At 34.3% G+C, this 19,634-nt stretch overlaps 4 protein-coding genes across 5 annotated transcripts in view; 1 reads left to right on the top strand and 3 right to left on the bottom strand.

Annotated features, from left to right (window-relative positions):
* LOC101488280 (proline--tRNA ligase, cytoplasmic) overlaps positions 1–4,181 on the bottom strand; it is a 5,304-nt gene extending 1,123 nt beyond the window's left edge. The window contains exons 1-12 of the mRNA XM_004494416.4: positions 4,017–4,181; positions 3,858–3,955; positions 3,702–3,787; positions 3,446–3,538; positions 3,120–3,236; positions 2,594–2,781; positions 2,216–2,282; positions 1,791–1,913; positions 1,547–1,699; positions 1,175–1,459; positions 848–1,066; positions 183–276 (exon numbers count right to left, since the gene is read on the bottom strand). Coding sequence (XP_004494473.1) covers positions 183–276; positions 848–1,066; positions 1,175–1,459; positions 1,547–1,699; positions 1,791–1,913; positions 2,216–2,282; positions 2,594–2,781; positions 3,120–3,236; positions 3,446–3,538; positions 3,702–3,787; positions 3,858–3,930 — 1,498 coding nt within the window. The 5' untranslated portion in view covers positions 3,931–3,955; positions 4,017–4,181. The remainder of the gene's footprint in view (positions 1–182; positions 277–847; positions 1,067–1,174; positions 1,460–1,546; positions 1,700–1,790; positions 1,914–2,215; positions 2,283–2,593; positions 2,782–3,119; positions 3,237–3,445; positions 3,539–3,701; positions 3,788–3,857; positions 3,956–4,016) is intronic.
* A 765-nt stretch (positions 4,182–4,946) lies between these two features.
* Positions 4,947–10,593, bottom strand: LOC101515528 (protein transport protein SEC23 A). The gene is made up of 6 exons (XM_004494415.4): positions 10,198–10,593; positions 9,402–10,074; positions 7,303–9,123; positions 5,667–5,783; positions 5,506–5,577; positions 4,947–5,404 (listed from the first exon to the last, which is right to left on the bottom strand). The coding sequence occupies exons 2-6, from the start codon at positions 9,843–9,845 to the stop codon at positions 5,267–5,269; spliced, it is 2,592 nt and encodes an 863-aa protein (XP_004494472.1). The 5' UTR covers positions 9,846–10,074; positions 10,198–10,593; the 3' UTR covers positions 4,947–5,266.
* A 2,139-nt stretch (positions 10,594–12,732) lies between these two features.
* Positions 12,733–16,256, top strand: LOC101515207 (uncharacterized). The gene is made up of 7 exons (XM_004494414.4): positions 12,733–12,936; positions 13,074–13,148; positions 13,262–13,319; positions 13,886–13,941; positions 14,212–14,274; positions 14,471–14,542; positions 15,906–16,256. Exons 1-7 carry the CDS (start codon positions 12,880–12,882, stop codon positions 16,161–16,163), a joined length of 639 nt encoding a protein of 212 aa, XP_004494471.1. The 5' UTR covers positions 12,733–12,879; the 3' UTR covers positions 16,164–16,256.
* Positions 16,257–16,296: 40 nt separating this feature from the next.
* On the bottom strand, positions 16,297–18,232 carry LOC101514880 (acyl transferase 4). 2 transcript variants are annotated; one of them, XM_073365614.1, is made up of 2 exons: positions 17,683–18,232; positions 16,297–17,360 (listed from the first exon to the last, which is right to left on the bottom strand). In XM_073365614.1, exons 1-2 carry the CDS (start codon positions 18,088–18,090, stop codon positions 16,458–16,460), a joined length of 1,311 nt encoding a protein of 436 aa, XP_073221715.1. In that variant the 5' UTR covers positions 18,091–18,232; the 3' UTR covers positions 16,297–16,457. The 2 variants fall into 2 exon arrangements, with proteins under 2 accessions (XP_073221715.1, XP_004494470.1); XM_004494413.4 differs by having other exon boundaries at positions 16,297–17,345; positions 17,683–18,230.
* Positions 18,233–19,634: the final 1,402 nt, after the last annotated feature.

The raw sequence follows: 19,634 nt of genomic DNA, 5'->3' as shown, positions 1-19,634 counted from the left end.
GGTTCAGCAACATGAACTATGCACAATACAATGAATTATCATTCAGGGGGGCACTAAATTTAACATAGCAGGTTCAGACAGCAACAACAGCAGCAAACAGAATATAACTGTCAGTGGTATATTGAATATAATATATTAACACATTAACACCCACATTTGAACAAGAAGGGTAATACTTGTACCTTCTGGGAGTTCTGGCTGATCAAAGGGACTACAAAGAGTCTTTGCTGCTCCCATCTCACCCTTTGTCCTTGCTTTGACATCTACTTCAACATCCTGAAGCATGGTAGACAAAAAACAGTTACCAAGAAAACGCCAAACCATATCATACCATTGTTAGCCAGCAGGCAGAAGTTTCAAAATATTACAGACTAGGCTAATACATTGAACAATCAGGTGTCTAAAATTTCAATACAACTTTTTATCAAGAGAACATAATTGATAATTAAGTTTTATTATGAATCTATGACAATCTTCTTAGCTAATGAAGTGCAGGATGGAAGGAAATTATACAATCTAATTCATCAGGATTGGCCCAATCATATGCTATAGGTTTTTCTAAGTAGTAATGAAGAAAAAACTTATACAGGAACCAACAGACAGGACATTAAGCAATAGAAAGGTTTCCTTACGAAGTGGTAACAACAGTTTTGATGTAGTTTTTTGAGTAAGTTCATGACATAAAAATGTATTTTAGCTAAATAAATCATTAATTGACCTCAATTATAAATAGAGGTTTGGACTTTAGACTCCAAAACAACAAAATGCCTAAAAAACCAAAACTTGGCAAACATGCTATCATTAAACCTGGATTATTGGAATTGTATAAAAAATACACAATCCATACCTTCTCATCACACCAAGGGGCTAATATCATCTTTTTTTGATTCAAAGCTTGTACAAACTCATCCCATGTATGTATGATCTGAATACATTCATCTCGTTTTTGTGTTGCAACGTCAAACAGATTCTGTTGAATACTATCGAGCAGCTTTTTTATTTCCTCGACCAAGCCAGCATTAGCAATGTCTATCTTTGCTCCAGTATCACGTCGAACAGCACGAACCTGTGCAAAATTGAAGAAATTTATTAGGGGTTTCATTTTGTCGAAAATAAGGTGGAAGAAATATGACATTTATGTAAATCAGTGCAACAAAAGAACAACAGTGATGACCTGCTTATTTGCTAAATCCTTTGGCCCAATTTCAATCCTTAGAGGAACACCTTTCATTTCCCACTGAGAATACTTCCATCCAGGAGAATAGTTATCTCTTGAATCTGACTCAGCACGGATTCCTGCTTCACACAACATACTCACTGTTGCAGAACAGGCATCAAAGATTCCTTGAGTATCAGCATCTTTGTAAGGCACAGGAATCACAATAACTTGAACTGATGCTACTTTAGGAGGCAGCACCAATCCCTTGTCATCACCATGAACCATCACCATCACACCAATCTGTTAAAAAAGCAGAGAGAAATGTAAATGCTAATGATATGAAGACATATTGTCCAGTGCACGTATATTTATGAAATTAAAGCTTACAGTTCGAGTACTATAGGCCCATGAGTTCTGCCAGACCATTGCTTTCTCTCCCTTCTCATTTTCATAGTTTATCTCAAACATTTTAGCAAAATTCTGTCCCAAACAATGAGAAGTTGCACCTTGTATGCCACGACCAGTGTTTGGAATGAATGCCTAGTAAAATAGATCAAAATTTTACAAACTTTCTAAATGTTTATGATACAGACAACATATCAATGTCAGCAAAAGAATGTCAGACATGCACCTCAACACTGGTAGTGTAAAGTCCACCCGCAAACTTCTCAAGCTCACTTTTCTTACCCTTTATGACTGGAACTGCCAAATACTCTTCATATATACGCCTATATAATTCCAATATTTCAAGAACCTGAAATAATAGTTTAGAATATTTTGAAAAATACATTTTCCAAAGATGAGAAATCTGTGAGCTTCAGTGAGAAAATGAACATGTTAGTCTCAGCAAATTAAAGTACTACAAAACAAGAGAAGGTAGTGACACATTCTTTCTTAAAAATATAAAATAAACAAAAATGTTTATAAGCCACAAGATACAAGAAGGATCTCAAAGATTTTCATTACAGACCAAAGATTACAAAATTAAGGCAGGTTATACAAATGAAAAAGACAAAGATAGAGCAAAACTGTTAAGGTGGCTATTTGATGGAATACCTCTGTATCTGCTTCCTCCTTTGTTGCAAAAGCAGTGTGTCCTTCTTGCCAAAGAAACTCACGACTCCTGCCATCAAAATTTGTATAAGCACATTGAAACAGTCTATAAACAAGTTCCATATGAAGTGAATGCTGAAACATATTAATAATAAGATATAAGATATTTGGTATATAACAATTATAGTTTCTTGCAAGCCTGATTCACAAGAACCACTGCCGCGTGATTCATAAAGAAAGTGCAGAATTTAAGGCATTATATAGACATATACATACAATGGTGAATGTAAACTTTTTGCATTTTAAATTTTTGATAGCAGCAACCAACAAATTGTTGTAGCATAAAGAAAGGAAAGCATGGTGAAAGAAAAAAAATTGTGCCTGATGAACGGTGTGGGATTGCTGAACTCCCATCTAACAACATTGCACCACTGATTAAGTTTCAAGGGCAAGTCACGGTGTCCCCTAATCCACTTAGAGTAGTAGGGATACATGACAGTTTCACTAGTTGGACGAATAGCGATAGGAATCTCTAAATCAGAGTTCCCAGATTTTGTCACCCAAGCAACCTGGGAAATGGGAAAGATATATAATCAGAAAATTACTAATAAGGTCTTTAAGGATAGCAATGGAGTTGTGAATACTATAAGCAAGTCGTCAAAAATTCATTTTTATAACACATAAAACAGTCATCAGCTAAATGAGGCACAAATGTTGCTAAATACTTAATGTTGTTAGTACACCAGATCATCCGGCATAGCATGTCCCTGATAAAGAGACTTGGTATACATAGAACAAATCATTTTAATGAGCAAACCAATCTGCATGATATGCAAGAGAACGTTCCATATTTCAGAAAACACATAACCAAACTCATTGAACAGTCCATAAATTAAATGACCCTCACCTCTGGAGCAAAACCCTCAACATGGTCCTTCTCCTTTTCCAGAACACCAGGTGAAACAAACACAGGGAAGTAGCAGTTCTTGATCTTCATTTTCTTTATTTCTGGGTCAAAAAACGCCTGCACATTTGTTTTTAAAATTCAAAAAAAAAACTGAGCTACATAACGCTTCATAGAAAATAAATAAATAAACAATATAATTTCAAGATCCATATCCGAGGAAGCTTAGCTTCTCTAAAGACATCACTGAAAGGAAGCAATGTCATTCCTCAACAACACTATAAATAAATGCATTGATCGATTAATCTAACACAAGGATTATTACATACTTGCAAAATCTCCCAAATTGACATTGACCAAGGTCTGAGGATATAGCAACCAGAAATATCATAGTACTCAATCATTTCCCCATTAACAACAACCTGCAAGATCAATCAAAATCAAAATCCAAAGTCAAACAACATGCACAGTACAACTGAAATCGAAATCAGATCAGGATAAAGAACGTTGACCGAAAAAAATCAGGTCAAAATGAAAAGTATGAAACTATTGAATTCAATTTATCATAACAATAAACAAATATACCTCAGAATACCACTCTCCAAAGTTTTCAGCCTTCCGATTAGTGAGACCTAATCCAGTTTCTTTCTTGACCTCCTTCTTCTTACCACCTACAAAGCTTATCCATTAAAACGAAACGTGAAATTGCAAAAACGTGAAGGAAAAGAAATGTGAAGTTACCAGATTGTTGTGGTTTGGCACCAGATTTTGGTTTTTTTTCAGCAGATTGTTTTTTGGATTCGGTCCCCGCCATTGTCAACGAGGAGGAGCACCTGAACCTGCAGAAATGTTAGCGATTAGGGTTTGAATGGATTGAAAAAGGAGAGTTAGTGTTGTTACCTGTTGTTGGAAAGAAGGCGAGGGAGAATGAAGCGCGCGAGAGCGATTGTGGCGTTATGTTAGACTCTTGTCTGTTGTAAGTATATCTCTACTAGGGTTTTCTCTTTTCTCTATACTCCTTCTTTACTCTTCACTTACCTCTCTTAAAGTAAATTCCATTTTTTTTGTCATCAGCATCATTAATACCTACCGTAACATTTCATACGTTCGTGTTTACGCTACAAATCCAAATTTCTCATTTTCAAATAATAATCAATATTTGTCTATTTTACTATGTCATAATTTTAAAATTCAATTAAAAAAATAAGATGTTGGTTTTAAAAAATTTACACTAAAATTTATTTTTATTTTTTATTTTTTTTTAAAAAGAAAAATAATAGTTGAGATCAAATCAATTCATTAATTACTAATTATGGTATGCGACAGTCTCGCGATCACAATCTAAAAAATTATATCATGATCCCGATTTTGTCAAACTCTTGTATCATACACTGTCATAGTTTAATAGTTTGCTTAAAATTATTATCAAAAAAAATGTTTATTTAATGATTAGTGTAAGGTTATGTGATTATAGTCACGAATTATGTTGAAACATTAAGTTCACTTTCAAATTCCATTATCTTTAAAATAAAAAACAATAATGAAAGAAAGGTTCATACAACTTCCATTTTTATATATAATAATATAAATCATTATTTCTACTTCCATTCATGTACAACACAACTTTGATTTTTGTATTCTCAGTGCACTGATTTAGTTAAAATTGAAAATTTTCTAGTTGAAAAAACAATTGAATCGAGTACTTACTAGTTAAGAGGTGACTACTGTGGTATACAACTTTATATTTATAGATATTGGTATGCAATATTGCAAATAGCCATAAATCAGAGCTACAACGGAAAAAATGGCAACAAACAATTGCTATAAATATAAATAAAGAGAAATCCTTTATTGCTCTATGGTAACATATTAACTGATGTCATGTAAATTGTGAAAATTTCGGCCGAAGAACATCCCCAAATAAAACAAAAACAAAACAAAAACATTTTTCAAGTGCAACTTGCACCTTTGTGGTCGTTTCTAAGAAGTGAACAAAATGAATGGGAGAGACTCCGAATCAAGAGTTTTGGGACATCTGCAAGATTTCACTGTATGTATCTATTCCACAAAAGATGCAAACAAACTTGGACCTTTTCAGGAGCTTATAAATCAAACCACCAAAACACCTAAAGCAGACTACTTCCAGGTAATCAACTCGGTTGAGGTGGCACGACCTTCAAACTTCGCATCCATTCGCAGAAACTCGGATCATCAAAGTGAACAAAGCTGCTTTTCAGCTTTGTTCTCTGTTCTGATGTTAATGCCCTAAGTTGTGGGAACCTTGCCTCCTGCAAAAGAAAAATTGCATCATTCAGTATAGGCAAGTAACTTAGAACAACACATTTGGAATCTCATATAAAAAGGATGATAAAGTACTAGTGTTGTTCACCTGTTCATAAGGAGGATCCTTATGAGCTGGTATGAGACGTGAGACAAAGTATCGAGCTTGAGAGCTACCCTCCTGTTTCAAATGTAAACTCTCGAGTTAAATAGATGACTTTACAAGCAGAAGATAAATATGGGGAGCGAATAGTAAAGAAGAAATATAACCTTGAATGCAAGGATCCGAGGAGCTGGAAAACGGAATTCGGTCAGCTCTTCGGCCAATGTCCTGCATGCAGCCAAAGCAGCAGCACTTTTTCCTTCATCAGCTACAAGTTCAGCACCCTAGAGGATTCACCCATAAGAATAAGATATTAGGATATAACAAACAGAACAAGAATATGAAGATTCTAAACAGAGAAAGAAATTACAAATATGGCCAACATAAATGTTTTTAACTTTTTATTATAATTTTACATCAACGTTGGCTGCATGAATGATTGCATGCAATTCAGACTGAATGGAATTGCTCTATAGACGCTATTTCTGAGTTGGCCTTGTCCATCTCCATTTCAGTAAAAAAGGGTTTGATGTCACATGGCCAGAAGATATTTTGACATGCTAACTGAGTCAGCAGAGGCATATTACAAAAACTGATAGGAAACTTGATAACTAAAAATACTATGTTTCTTCTCACATCAAAACACACACTCACAATTGAAACCTGAAAGCAACTATTTGTTGCCTTGAGTCGAATGCACATTCTAGGGTGTTTGCCACGAAAAGTAGAAAACAAACACACTATAAGTTTGACATTTGTCACAACTGAAACCGCGGAGATCAAAATTAAACATCAATAAAATTGAAGTCCAAATGTGTAATTTACCTCAAACATTTGAACTGATTCACTGAAGATCTGTAGACAGACCTTAAATATACAGTGTGTTTCAACAACCACCCCATTCAATAACCCCACTATCACAGGAAACAAATCAAATAACTATAATCTTAAATATGAGGAAACAATGCCCCTAGGGCAAAAAAAGCTACTCCACCAGAACCACAGTTAAATAATAAAGAACAGTAATATTAAAATAAAATGAGAAAATTACAAAGGCCCGTTCCAAAAACCAAATGCTTCAAATGTAAAAAGACAACATGAAAAACACGACCATAAAAATTTCAAAGTCATAATAAGAGTTTATTAATTATTAGACTAAAAAGTTTGGCAGTCTGGCACCTTCTCAGTCAAGAGACTAAGAAACCAAGTGATTGGACTGAAGTGGTTAACGGACTTCAGTTAAAGTCAAACCGATCTGGAGTACCTGAGTTCGACCCCTAACTGGAATAATAATTGGTCAAACATTACTTCCTCTCAGCTGAAAGGCAGATTACTAGGCCCAGCTGAGAAGGGTTAAAAGCCCAAAAAAGCCAAGAGAATAAGAATGAAGCTTCTTTTCATGAGTACAGGTAGTCAGTTGCAACACCGTTGGTTGGCCATCTGCCACCAGCCACAGTTGCTGGTGGAACAGCAGCCGCTGGCCTGGTGACAAAACGCCGGGTAGCCTTCCTCCCATTCCAAAAAAAGAAGAAGAAGAAAGGAAGATAAAAATGTGGAAACAAGGAAGAAAGCACCACTCACTACTGCACATTATTAACAACTGTGACTAGACCAACTATGGTTTCTACATTTCATAATGCAATGACATTTCAAGTCCATTACCATTACCATGAAAACTAACCTTTTGCCTATTAGAGGTTACACAACAGGAAGCCAATTTTTTTATAAAAAAAACGTGAACAATTTCGGGAAGAAGAGAAAACTAAGAAAATGTCATGCTAGAACAGATAAGAGGAGGCATACCAGCCAAATGAAGACATCGGTACCATGGTCAAGTACAACAGCAGTATCAGACTGCATAGCAAGATCATAAGCCGGTAGCTCCTCAAAAGTTCCCCCCTCCCTGTGCATTAGACAACGTGGCGCCACCATTCTGAGCGATAGATCAAAGGATGCATTTAGAAACAGGTTCCTCAGCACAGACCTCTCATCTTCATGGCCAATAATGCATCCCAATAGCGGCCCTCTCCTGAGATGGAAGAGTAGCTCCGGTAAGAGAGAAAGCTCCTTCGGGAAGCAATGAAGTTTTGATTTGGGTAATTGGGAGCCAAATTTTAGTCCAATATCCTTGATTCTTTCATCTATTGTTGATCGCATATCAACAGCAACGGAATGGCTTTTGGCTCGTAATAAAGTTCTCTTTGCAATGAGGACAGCGGCCACTTCATCCTGAACACTCTCGAGATATCCTGAAACGCTATCTACTGTTGGCAATCTAACAGTAATGACCCTCGAGACATCAGCCTGATACACATTTGAATACTGAATTGCAAACTGGAAAAAGACAAAATCACTTTTGATATCTCCTTTGGTTTCCATGGAGAGAGAGAAGCTCTGTGTCTCTTCAACACTCAGCATTTGAATATAAAGAGCGGTGTCATGTTTAAATGATTCATGGGTGTCTACATGTGACTCTTCCCCTGGACCCACAACTTGAGTAATGAGAATATCATCTGATGTGCGCAATTCTAACAATCCATGGGAGCCTGCTGATCTGGCAGATGCCCTTTGCAAATTAACGCCAAAGGCTTCTCCGAAATCATCGTGAAGAACCAAAACTCCACCCGATGCTTTTGCAAGAGGATGTAGAATAGGAACTCTTACAGGGCAGGTTCCAGCACATAAAATATCAATCACAGTATTGTGTCGATGAGCCTCGCGACCTAAATTCTCCATCCATTTTAATGCTGTCTTTTCCATATAAGGATAATTAGGGTGATTAAAAGAATGAGGAACGGATCCAGGCCCGTAAGTGTTCGGTCCACCAGCACAAACAATAATTCTACTATTGCCCCCTGGCCTTTTGACTACCCCTCGGGACAGATCAGCTGACGGACCCTGAATTATAGCAAGAGCAATCTCAACAGCAGTTCCTAGGCACCGATCTCTGGAAGCTTCTGGCATGTTCAACTTATATGGCCTCAACGATGAAAATATGGAATGCGCTACGGCCAAAGAAGCGTGCATTGGAGACAAATAAATACCGGTACCATAAATCAAAAATTTCAGAGATTCTTGACTCAGTGACTTCTCCCCGGGAAGCACATCAGCAGATGCAACTAAATCTTCTGAAAAATCGTACACTGATACAGTACGGCCATATAGTATAATTCCTAATCTTGTTGTTGGAGGGAGAGAATCAACAAATGCATGCAAAGAGCTCTGAAGGTGTTGTAAGTGAGGTTCGTCTAAACATTCATCTATTACAAGAACTACTGGGGCAGACATTCTGGAATCTGAAACTGGAACAAATCCAGGTCTCTTGTTCCCAGTTTGAACAAAGTCAACCATTGGTGAAGATAGTTCAGGAAACCTATGAAGATCTTCCTTGCTATGTGCAACATACTCACCGTCACTTCCATTTAGTTTTCGACAAATAACACACTGCCACTGGCCTGATCCAAGCAATATGTTGCAATATATATTTGCATATGCCCCACAGCTTTGGCAGCGATGGGGATCACGCTGTATTACCTGTGGGCCTGTTGAGACTTCCCTCCCAGGAGAGACCAATGCCCCAAAACCCAAACTGGGTACATTAGCTTGTTTCTTCTGCTTCAAAACCTACTTATCAAATCGAAAAAATAAGTTTATACATTACAAAAACGTAATTGACTAAAAAAAGGGAAAAATGTTCCTGCAGTCCTAGGATTAATCTGTCACGTTAAAATAAGTTAAACGGAAACTCAATCAGTAAAACAGAAAAAGACTAACTTGTTACATTGAAATAAGTTAAAGAACCGCAGGAGCAATTTTGTCATAAAAATATATAACTTATCAAATAGTAATTCAATGTAAGATTTCATGTCATGATTATGAATTAAAATAAAAGCAGAATTCACCTTGTGAGCTGAAAAAAGTACAAAGGATGACTCCCCAAGTGAAATGTGATCCTCTATGCTATCAGAAACTTGTGGCTGCAAGTCAGATGATCTATTTGTGTAATGAGGCGGCGATGAAGTTGGCAAAGAAGAGGCCGAAGAAAGAGCAAGTGGCTGAGGCGAAGCAGGCGAAGTTCGAAAAGGAACAGCAGCCGGACGGACAGGCGTAGTAAAAACAGGAGGTCCAGGAGGTGTGCTCAAGTGAGGAACTGGACTGCCATTGGAATGGGGCGTAGCTTGATCTTTCTGCAAATGTAATATTGGTGGAGGAAATCTAGGCACTGCTGCAAAACTTGGAGGTGGAGGAATTGGAGTCTTGTCAGGGTTTGGAGTTGGACTCTGTCTATGTTCTGGGTTTGAAGGGATGAACCCAACATTAGGTTGTGTTGGGTTATTATTAGCCATTGAAAATCAAGGTAACGCAAAAAAAAGATCACTTCACAACCAAACACAAACCCAGTATCAAGTATCAGGAGATAATAAAAGGTTACAAAATTTACAGCAATGACGATCAAGAAAATATATTTATCAAAGATTCTAACTTTACTCCACAGAATTTGTTGAAACCTCCGGCCGGGAATTGGAATTCCTGAACAAAATTAGGTGGATAGCCAAGTAATCAGAGAGATCCCATCTGCAGATAGTAATAATCGAGCAGCTAAGTTAATGAAAAGAAAAGAAAAGAATCAAAAGAATTAGGGTTTGGGAATGGAGATCAAGAATTGAATGAAAAATAAAAGAATAGGGAATTACGTACCTGAGAGAGAGACGAGAAAGTGCTAATAAGGTTGAGGATATGAAAAAGAAAGAATGATGGTGAAAATTGTTGACTCTTGTTGATTCCGACTAATGAATGAATGAATGGGAATAGGGATCGGTTGGAAGATGGAAAATCAAAATCCTACTATTGTGTTGTGCTATAATGTTGTGTCCCCTCCTCACTCTAATCCAATTTTACAATTGAGATAAAAAAGGTTATTAAGACGAACAAAAGAGAAAACAACGGACCACACACGCACTGAAACAAATAAATTCCTCAACTCAAACCTCGGTTTTTTTTTTTCTACATTAATTCATGTATTTCGCCCTTTGTATTTCCTAGCTGGCGTGTTTCTGCCTATGACAGCTTCTCAAGATGCCACCAGGGTTCTCACGTGACTTCCATCACCCAAAACCACGTCACTGCGTCACTACCATTGAGGACTCTTCAACCACGGAAGCGCTTCTATGTGCCAACTAATATCGATATAGACCTAAATAAATAAATATGTCTCAAATAAAATAAAATTCAACTTATCTTCCTCTTTGGTACAAAAATAAATAAAAAATACACTTATCTATATACTATTTGTGATATTTATTGAAAATATTATTGTATTAATTTTTCAATAGGGTAGGAGATATCATAATAATGAAAAGTAAATTACTAATTGTATTCTTTTACATAAATAAAAACAAATAAATGTATTTATATACCATTTTTAATCAAGGTAAAAATATGTAATTTTGATTATAGTAAAGGTTGGATGAACTATATTTTCAAAATTATATATTTCAATTAAAAAAAAAACATAATTGTACTATAAGTGGTACTTGTTATATTTTAAGTTGGTCAAAATTATTTTCTTTAAGTTTGAATTTTTTTTAAAAATACTTTTATGTTTTGTTAAATATAAATATTTTGGTTTGTTTAAGGTAAAATGAAAAATTTATAATTCGTTTATTTTTGTGAATTTTTTTAATTTTATATTAATCTGTGTTAATTTTACCTTTTTATAAAAAAGTAAAAATTTTTGTGAAATTTCTAAAAATAATAAAAATATATTTTACCATTCATCTTATTTCCATTACTATATTTTATTTTTAAGAGTCCTTCGTAACAATAAAATAAATACAATTTTAAAAAAGTAAAAAATTGATTTTTTTTAATAAAATAACTAGTCTGTTAAGTAAAATGTAAGGTAGAGATATATTTTGGTGATATGACATAAGATTTTGGTTTGGAAGAGTTGCAAAAAGATCCTTAGAGTTTATTTGGTTGAAAAAAGAGGAGGAGAGGAAAGAATAAAATATTTTAATTTAATATATATTTGGCTTTAAAAAAGAAAAAGAAATTATAATTAAATATATGTTTGATTTACAAGAGAGGAAAATAATTTTAAAACTAATTTATTTTTATACTCTTATAATAACAAAATATGAACTAAACTGATATCTTAAAACAGTTCAATGACCGCTGCTGATCAAATATTAATCGCTGAAGTGAACTGACCTTTAATAAAGTGCACTATCTTCAAGTGAAGAGCACTATAATCATGAGATGTTGTGAGCATATAACTTAAAAATTGATAGCATATATAATAATTTATTTTTAGTATATTAGCCAACTTACTGCGTATTAAAATTTAAGTACAAAAACAAAATTCCAATGTAAAGATATAGCAACAAAATAATCTAAACTTTTAAAATTTCAATTAGAATAATTTAGGATTTTAACGACAACAAAAACAGGATAATTTTATCAACATAATAAATTGTTTTTTAACATCCCTCCTAATGCACTTCATTTGAGAGAAACAAAAATTGCTTATGATACCCTCCTCTAGGGCCGTTCATGGTTGATTTTTTAAAAAAACCAAACCATATCCATTTTAAAACCAATATATGGATTTAGATTTATAATCAAATCTATTATTTGATTTAAAACCGGTTATAAAACCAATTGTAAAATTAGTTATAGTTAAATAACCGGTTTATAATTAAGCAACCGGTTTTGAAAATTTTAATTTTAAAATCGATTTTTTTTTTTCAAAATCGATTAAAATTTGATTATTTTTTAAAAAAATATTTATTCATAGTTTAAAAATCGGTTATTTAAAAAAATCGATTTTTTTGATAAACTTTTTTAAAAAAATTCTCACCAAATTTTTCGAGAAAAAATTTGATTTTAAATTTTTTTGAGAAAAAAAAAGTTCTTTTTATTTATTTTTTCCGGTACTTTTTCGAAAAAAAAATTTCAAAATTTTTTCAAGACATAAAATCTCAAAATTAACAAAATATTGGTAGTGGATAAAAACCGGTTAAAAACCAAATCCAAATATAAAACATAAGTGGTTATCCAACCGATTTTAAATAAATCGGATTATAACCATATGATTTTAACCGAATATTTAAAATGGATTTGGATCCGGTTTTAGATTTGGGCTTCGTAACCGGATTTTTTGCACAGCCCTACCCTCCTCTCTCTTCCTAAATAATAATTGAACCAAATAAACTTCATTTAAAATATTTTCTCGTCCAAATACCCATAACCAAACACACCTTTACCGTTATGCCTTAAAAGAGGTGACCCTAAAAGCTCCAGAATTGTTACTGTATCTCCTTCTCCTCATTTTGCATTTTCAGGAATTTGAATTTTCTGTTCGCAAGTCTTGAAGCCATGGGTGAAGAATCCGGTCGTCCCATCAGAATTATGAACTTTGTCTCTGAAGATCAAGTAACTCAACTCTCTTCAATCTCGAATTCCCCATCTTTTCTCAAATCCACGAATTATTATGCATATAAATTAGGGTTTCGTTTCGTCATCAAATCCTTCATCTAAACTTGCTTTTTTATTCTATTATTTTGGAACAGTTGGTAGAAGCTAAAAAAACAAGGGGAGAACGAGTTGAAGACGGCACTGCCCACAGAGACAGACCTCTCTACGAGGTTCGCTTTTTCATTTATCGCTAAGCAATATTTACACTTCAATAATTATCTGTAAAGAAAGTCTTTGATTATCACGATTAAATTTAGTTATTGATCAAGCTTCTGTTTTGCAGATTCTAAAGGAGAATAAGGACAAGAAGGATGCTGAATTTAACGAAAGGTTCAAACATAGTGAGTATTCAACTCCAACGAACATTTAGCACAACCCTTCGCTTTAGGATTTACGATAACTTGTTTGTTGCATCTTACAATAACTGACTGTGATAGTGTGTGCAGTAATGCAAAACCAGTGCCTTCAAATAGCAGCTATAGCATAACAGAATTCGAATACACCTCTATTTACGCGGTTTAGTACCAATTTTGTCAAATAGCAGCTATAGCATAGCGAAATTTGAACAAACCTCTATTTACGCGATTTAGTACAATTTTTGTCAAATAGCGGCTACAGCATTGCGAAATTTGAACAAATCTCTGTTGTCTAGTAATATGCGGTTTAGTACAAATGTTGTCAAATAGATATCTAGCGGAATTTGAACAAACTGTTGTTTTCTTTAGTCTGCGATTGGCAACATTGATGCCAACTCTCAATTGTTAATCCTGTCATGCTTACTTGGTGCTGTACCTTCTGAGACGTGCATAGTTTAAGCTAATGGTTTTACTTATGTTCAGATTTTATTCCCTTACTTTTCTCTTGTTGTAGTCTTAGTAGAATTTTTACTTGTCGATGATTATTACAGGGCCTCCCAAAGCTTTAGACGACGATGAGTCTGAGTTTCTTGAAAGTTATGAAGCAGTAAGTTTCTGGTTTTCTTTTTACAGCATTTGTTGCACTGCATTTTCATTGCTAGCACCGAAAGCGTGAATTATGGAGTTTTATCTGATTAGATATGTCATTTTCATCTATGGTTGTACAGACAGATATTGTATCTTTTTTGGAAACAAATTGATTAGCTATAACTTTATGAGAACAAAATAAAAGTTTGGAGATATTGTTGATGCAAAGTTTATGGGAGTGTGTGTTCTTCTTTCTAACGTAAAAGTTGCTTTTTTATTCACCTTTCAGTCAAAAAAGGAATATGAACAAAAAGTGGCAGATGAGGAAGCCCATCAAATCCGTAGCTTTCAAGTTAAGTCATAACAATTACTGTATGATAACAACTCTTCTCTTTTATATACAAATTCCTTGTAATTTTTTTTTGTTTTCTTATTTTTTCTCTTGGAATAGTTCTAGACTTGCTATTTCTGTGGTGAACTTAACATCATGTGTCCATTATTTGGTCAATGATTTTTGTTTCTATATTGCTTTTGAATGTTGATCTCAGGCAGCAATAGCAGTGCAGTCGAACACTGTGCACGAGCTTAAAGAAAAAGCCCCTGTACCTGCTGCAATCCAGGTTGGTCAGCGATTTTTTTCTCTCTTTGTTTTGCTAACAATTTTTATGATAGATAGATATAGTGTAGTAATGATTACAGTTCTTCCATACAACGATTTTACTTCTGTTTTGCTGATTCCTTCGATAATATTTTTACATAATCAACCAAATGTTAAAGTCTATCATGTGCAGAATAAGATCTTTGAAAATTAGTCGACCTTGAAGGGTTTGACTACCATCATCAATTGGCATTCGTACCAACATCTTTCTATACCACTATATTGCCCTTCCTGTAGTTGAATTTTCTGAAATTTCATAGTTTATAGGAGTGCTTTTTTGTTGTTGTGGTTTTTTAACCTCCAAAAATACGGCTCTCCTTTTTAGTATGTTATTAGATTGGAACCTCTTCTCCTCTCTGCACTGCACAGTATCATTTAGTATGTCTGTTGTATCTGTCCATCTAAGACTTGAAAAGAAGCCATTATTTGTAATGATCCAGTGGTCGATACATTCACAGAGTGTGACGGCATTTACTAAGCTTTCAAGAAAATTTCCTAAATAGTATACATATTACGGAAATAAAAAAGATGGTTCTTGATAAAAACAAATTGAATAATGCTAGCAACAAACTCTCTAATACACACTTTCCAACATACTATTTGATTGGTTCAAATTCATATGGATTTCACCAAATTTATATGGGACCCACATAATTTAGTAGGACCCATATTAATTTCAACCAATAAAAGATATTTTATTGAAAAATATGTATTACAGAGCGTATTGCTAACACTTATAAAAAATATATAGCATATATTAAGTCCAGCACTAATGAATTGAAGGGGTACAAAAACAAACGGGCTCCCATCCGTTAGTGCAGCAAACAAACACAAAAGCCTCCCAAAAATTGTTATATTTTTAATTTAACAAATTTATATAAATAAGTATTGCCCCAATTTGAAGTCTCTTGATCTGTCACTGGGCTTACGTCTGAGTCATTGCAGCACAGCAATGCAAGCAATTCTAAGTGCATGTTTGATTGCACTTTCAAAATAGCCAAAATCAATTTTGAAGGTATAGAATTGATTCTAATATGTTTGGTGCTATCGAGTAGAATTGTTTCTGCCTCCCATAATTGATTCTAGATTGAAGCTATGATTTGCAGCTTCTTAGTTCAAACATGATTTTTACGCCCAGTTAATGGTCAACTCACTTTTTCTTGAAGATATCTAAAACATAAATCATTTTACATTCAATTCACCTATAACTAAAATCAATTTATTCAAAATAAGTTTTGGTCACACAGAACAAACACACGCCAAATAATAATAAATGTGTGTTGTAGCTGTTGTTATTTTTCTGGCTAATCTATATTTTCTGACAGGAAGAAAAACCTACTGGAAAGAAGAATCCGGCCTCTCGCCCATTAGGCATGATTATAAAAGTCAAGCCCCAAGCTAAAAAGGCCAAGTTGGATGAAGGAAATACCAAAGAAGTTTCAAAGGCAGGAATTACTACTCTGACTGATAAGAGTAAACTTTTAGAACCAGTACAATCATTGAATGGAAAAGCTGATAAGTCAAGTGAAGTTGCCCAAACTGGCCTTGTTTCATATAGTGATGAAAGTGATGATGACTTGTAGTTCGATATTTGTATGATGAGAAGTTACATTATTCTGATTACTCCTTATGTGACAGTTATAGTCAACTATATTTATCTTTGAAGGTTACTGATCCATGCATAAATATATGATTTCCAACAAGGGCAAGCATAAATGCATATAGAATATACATTTTATTTGAAAAGAGAATATTACAAAATAAAGACAACAGAAACTGCATTTTAGGTTCCTGACAACTTTTTATCTCTGAACCATAACATTTTGTTCTTGTGGATTAAAAAAGGCAACGACAATTAGAATCTGGCAAGGGGAAACTTATAACAGTTGCTGATTTATAACACCATGAATTTGATCAATGAAAGGAAGGCGATGTGCCTCCTCCACACACCATGTAGCCAAACGAATCCCTCTGTTGGGGAGGGGAAGCGAGCGCATAATGCCAGCTGGTACGATGCTAGAGCCTTGAATGGGGACCACATGGACCGGTGGACCCCACTTATAGTCCACGTGATCGAATCCCAACCTCCCCCACTCAGACATAAATAGTGTGGCATAATTCGGTGTAGGTGCAAACGGGTCTTCCTTAACCTCATTGTCCACTTTTAAATGTTCACCCTTCAAGTACTTTCCAAACTCTGAATGTAACTTGGCCTTCGCAACTTGGATCAGCTTCACCACTTCAACAATATTATGTGCTTTTCTAAGTGACTCGCATGAAGCTGTAGTTGTCACGGGGAAGAAACAGTTTCCATAGAAACCATTGGGAAGAGGAGGCTCCATGAGGTGACGACAATTTGCAAAGAACACAAGCTTCACTTGGGTATTGGGATCAAAATTAATGGCTTTTGTTCGGCTGCTCCAAAACAATGAAGCAACAATATCAAAGGTAGAACAACTTCGTTCAGTTACTTGTTGAAACTCTTTCTTCAGCCGGTTGATTTGATCCATAGGTATGTCTATGTTAGCATGCTCTAGCTTGTAGTGTGGCATTTGAGGTGAATCTGCAGGAGGTCGTTTTGGCAATGCAGGTGGTTGAGGAGCGAGAGAGAAGTTCCTGTGCCACACTGGTTCAATGGTGGGTTTGTCAAGTCCTCTAGCTAGCTCCCCAACTGCATTTAGAAATTGTGCAGCACCAAGGCCATCACATATGCTATGGCTGAACACCAGGCCTATCACAAAACCCCCACAACTAAATTGTGTCACCTGAAACAAGAAGAACTTTCTCACGACCAAATATGAGTAAAGTTACCTTTTTTGTTGAAGAATTCTTATGTGAAGAATATGTATTCACATAAGAATTGATGTGTCAACATTAATTATCAAATTTTAAAGGTTTAAGTATTTCGACTCTTGCAAATATAATAGTTTATGCTATAAGTTGCTCCATTTTTCTTTTATTGATCTAGACATTTTTGGAATGAAGACTCTTCTTAGTTTTTGCTAGCAATCTCTATACAATTGGCATAAATAGATGTCACTATTGTCATGTATGATAAAAGAAATTCCAAACAAGTCTAGCATGAAGTTTGTAAGTTGTTACCTGCATTTGCACAAGGGGGTCGATGTGTTCGATCTCAGGAATATCATCAGGAAGAAGATTATCATATGAAATTGACTGCATGTCATCAAAGAAATTGACAGAGTCAAGGGTGCAATCAGTTGACGCCTCAACATACCACACACCATCGCCGGAACATTCAATTTGGAGGCACCGTGGTTTGAATTCTTTGAGTCTTCCTGCAAGAGGGTAGTAGGGAACCAGTGCTAGGGACAATGCTTCTCTTATGACCCTTGCTGCTTCAGGGCCATGTCTAAACACATGTAAGGTTCTAAAATTGCATCTTAGAACTGGTAATTTGTCGATTATTGATAGGTCTAGTGTGGTGAATAAAGTATCCTTGGCAGGTTTAACTAGACCTCGTTTTGTTCTGATCACAAACATTGCCATGATATTATTTATGGCTTGGTAAGAATGTGTTATTTGTTAATATAATTGTCCTTTGTGGATAGGCATTGTTTATAGATGATTAAATTGCATATTTTATGTTTTGAGCTTCTTGGCCTTCAAGTCTAATTCTGTTTGGTGCATAAAATAGAACCTGAACTATGCCCTCAAGACCAATATTTTAATTTGTTGCACATTAGGAGTCATACTTGTCTTCCCTTATCATCAATATATTTTTGCTTTGGCGTCAATGGACAAAAGTTGAGCAAAAAACTGTTTGATTTCATAAGAAGCTTGAATAGTTAAAGATGAACCTTTAGTTTATGTGATTAAGGTACTTACTATTTCTACTATTTAATAATGCTTGCGTTTGCATCACATGTTTCTTTTTGGATCTTTGAAGCAACTCAAACAAGGGGTCTCTCTTTTTACTCTAAGCACATTCATACGTTACTTCGGTATGTTTAGTGTGTGTGTGTATATATTTTAGTTACTGTGGTGTATTTAATTTTTCGTTTTTATCAGTAATTTTTTTCAAAATAGTCCCTGTGATATTTTTCAATTAGTTAGTCATTTCTTTTTGTTTTAGATTTTTATTCTTAAAATTTACTTTAAAAAAATATGAATTCATGTAATAATGTTTCGTTTGTATATGCTAACCAGGCAGTGTACAATAGGGCATTAATAAATAAATAAAAACCGAAAGTAGAACAAATTAACTAAAACAAAAAAGTATCTTAAAATACATCATAGATTAGAGACTAAAACAAACAATGAATATACTCAGAAACAAAAATTCATGCATTATGATGTCACACAAATATAATTCCAAATTCAATTTCTGTGATTTATCATATCTCATTTTTATATAAACACATCTATATCATTTTTTATACACACATTTTTTTTTCTTTCATCATTTTCTTTCAATTACTCTCACGCCAAACAATTACATAATCCTTTTTTTTTTTTTTTCCTTCTTCTAACTTTTATTCTTTCGAAACAATGTAAGTTGCAAAGATTAACCAATTTGGTGCTAAAAGAGTTGGCTACACGAGGTTGGTGTGTCAAGTGTGGACAAGCCTCCTCCCATTGGATAGAAAAGTTGAAATTGAACAACATAATAGTGAGATGATCTATATATTCAATGTGTTAAGATTGTAATAAGATTGTAAATGAATATGTTGTTCAAATCACTTGTGTTTTTCGTTGTTAGTCCAAATGATAATCCATGGGCCTTTTGGTGTCCAACAGTAGTATCAGATCCCATGTTCCGTATATCCAATCTTAATATTTTTCTGTTTTTCTTTTTTTCTTGTGATTCTTCTATTTATATATTCTCTTTTCATTTCTCACCTTTTAGAGAAAAAAAATGTTTTATTTATATCTTAAAAACTATACAGTATTGTTGAAGAATGAAAATAAAAATATTTTAAAAATATTAATCATTGAAACACATAAGATATGGATAATTTGTAAAAAAACACAATGGAGGTACAAAGTTTAAAAAATAACATTTTTTATTTGACTAAAAAAAATAAGTCTCG

The sequence above is a fragment of the Cicer arietinum genome, chromosome 3, assembly GCF_000331145.2.
Source record: "Cicer arietinum cultivar CDC Frontier isolate Library 1 chromosome 3, Cicar.CDCFrontier_v2.0, whole genome shotgun sequence".
NCBI lineage: Eukaryota > Viridiplantae > Streptophyta > Magnoliopsida > Fabales > Fabaceae > Cicer > Cicer arietinum.
This window is presented reverse-complemented; position numbering and strand designations above follow the sequence as displayed.

Bases quoted from the DNA above. Each gene is read 5' to 3' on its own strand.
- LOC101514880 (XM_073365614.1), bottom strand. From the start codon at position 18,090: ATGGCAATGTTTGTGATCAGAACAAAACGAGGTCTAGTTAAACCTGCC. The intron at 17,361-17,682 runs GTAACAACTTAC...GTCGTGAGAAAG, and splicing joins ACCCCCTTGTGCAAATGCAG to TTCTTCTTGTTTCAGGTGAC.
- LOC101515207 (XM_004494414.4), top strand. From the start codon at position 12,880: ATGGGTGAAGAATCCGGTCGTCCCATCAGAATTATGAACTTTGTCTCT. The intron at 13,320-13,885 runs GTGAGTATTCAA...TGATTATTACAG, and splicing joins TAACGAAAGGTTCAAACATA to GGCCTCCCAAAGCTTTAGAC. The intron at 14,275-14,470 runs GTTAAGTCATAA...TGTTGATCTCAG, and splicing joins ATCAAATCCGTAGCTTTCAA to GCAGCAATAGCAGTGCAGTC.
- LOC101515528 (XM_004494415.4), bottom strand. From the start codon at position 9,845: ATGGCTAATAATAACCCAACACAACCTAATGTTGGGTTCATCCCTTCA. The intron at 9,124-9,401 runs GTGAATTCTGCT...TTTGATAAGTAG, and splicing joins TACTTTTTTCAGCTCACAAG to GTTTTGAAGCAGAAGAAACA. The intron at 5,405-5,505 runs GTGAACAACACT...TTTCTTTTGCAG, and splicing joins AGGATCCTCCTTATGAACAG to GAGGCAAGGTTCCCACAACT.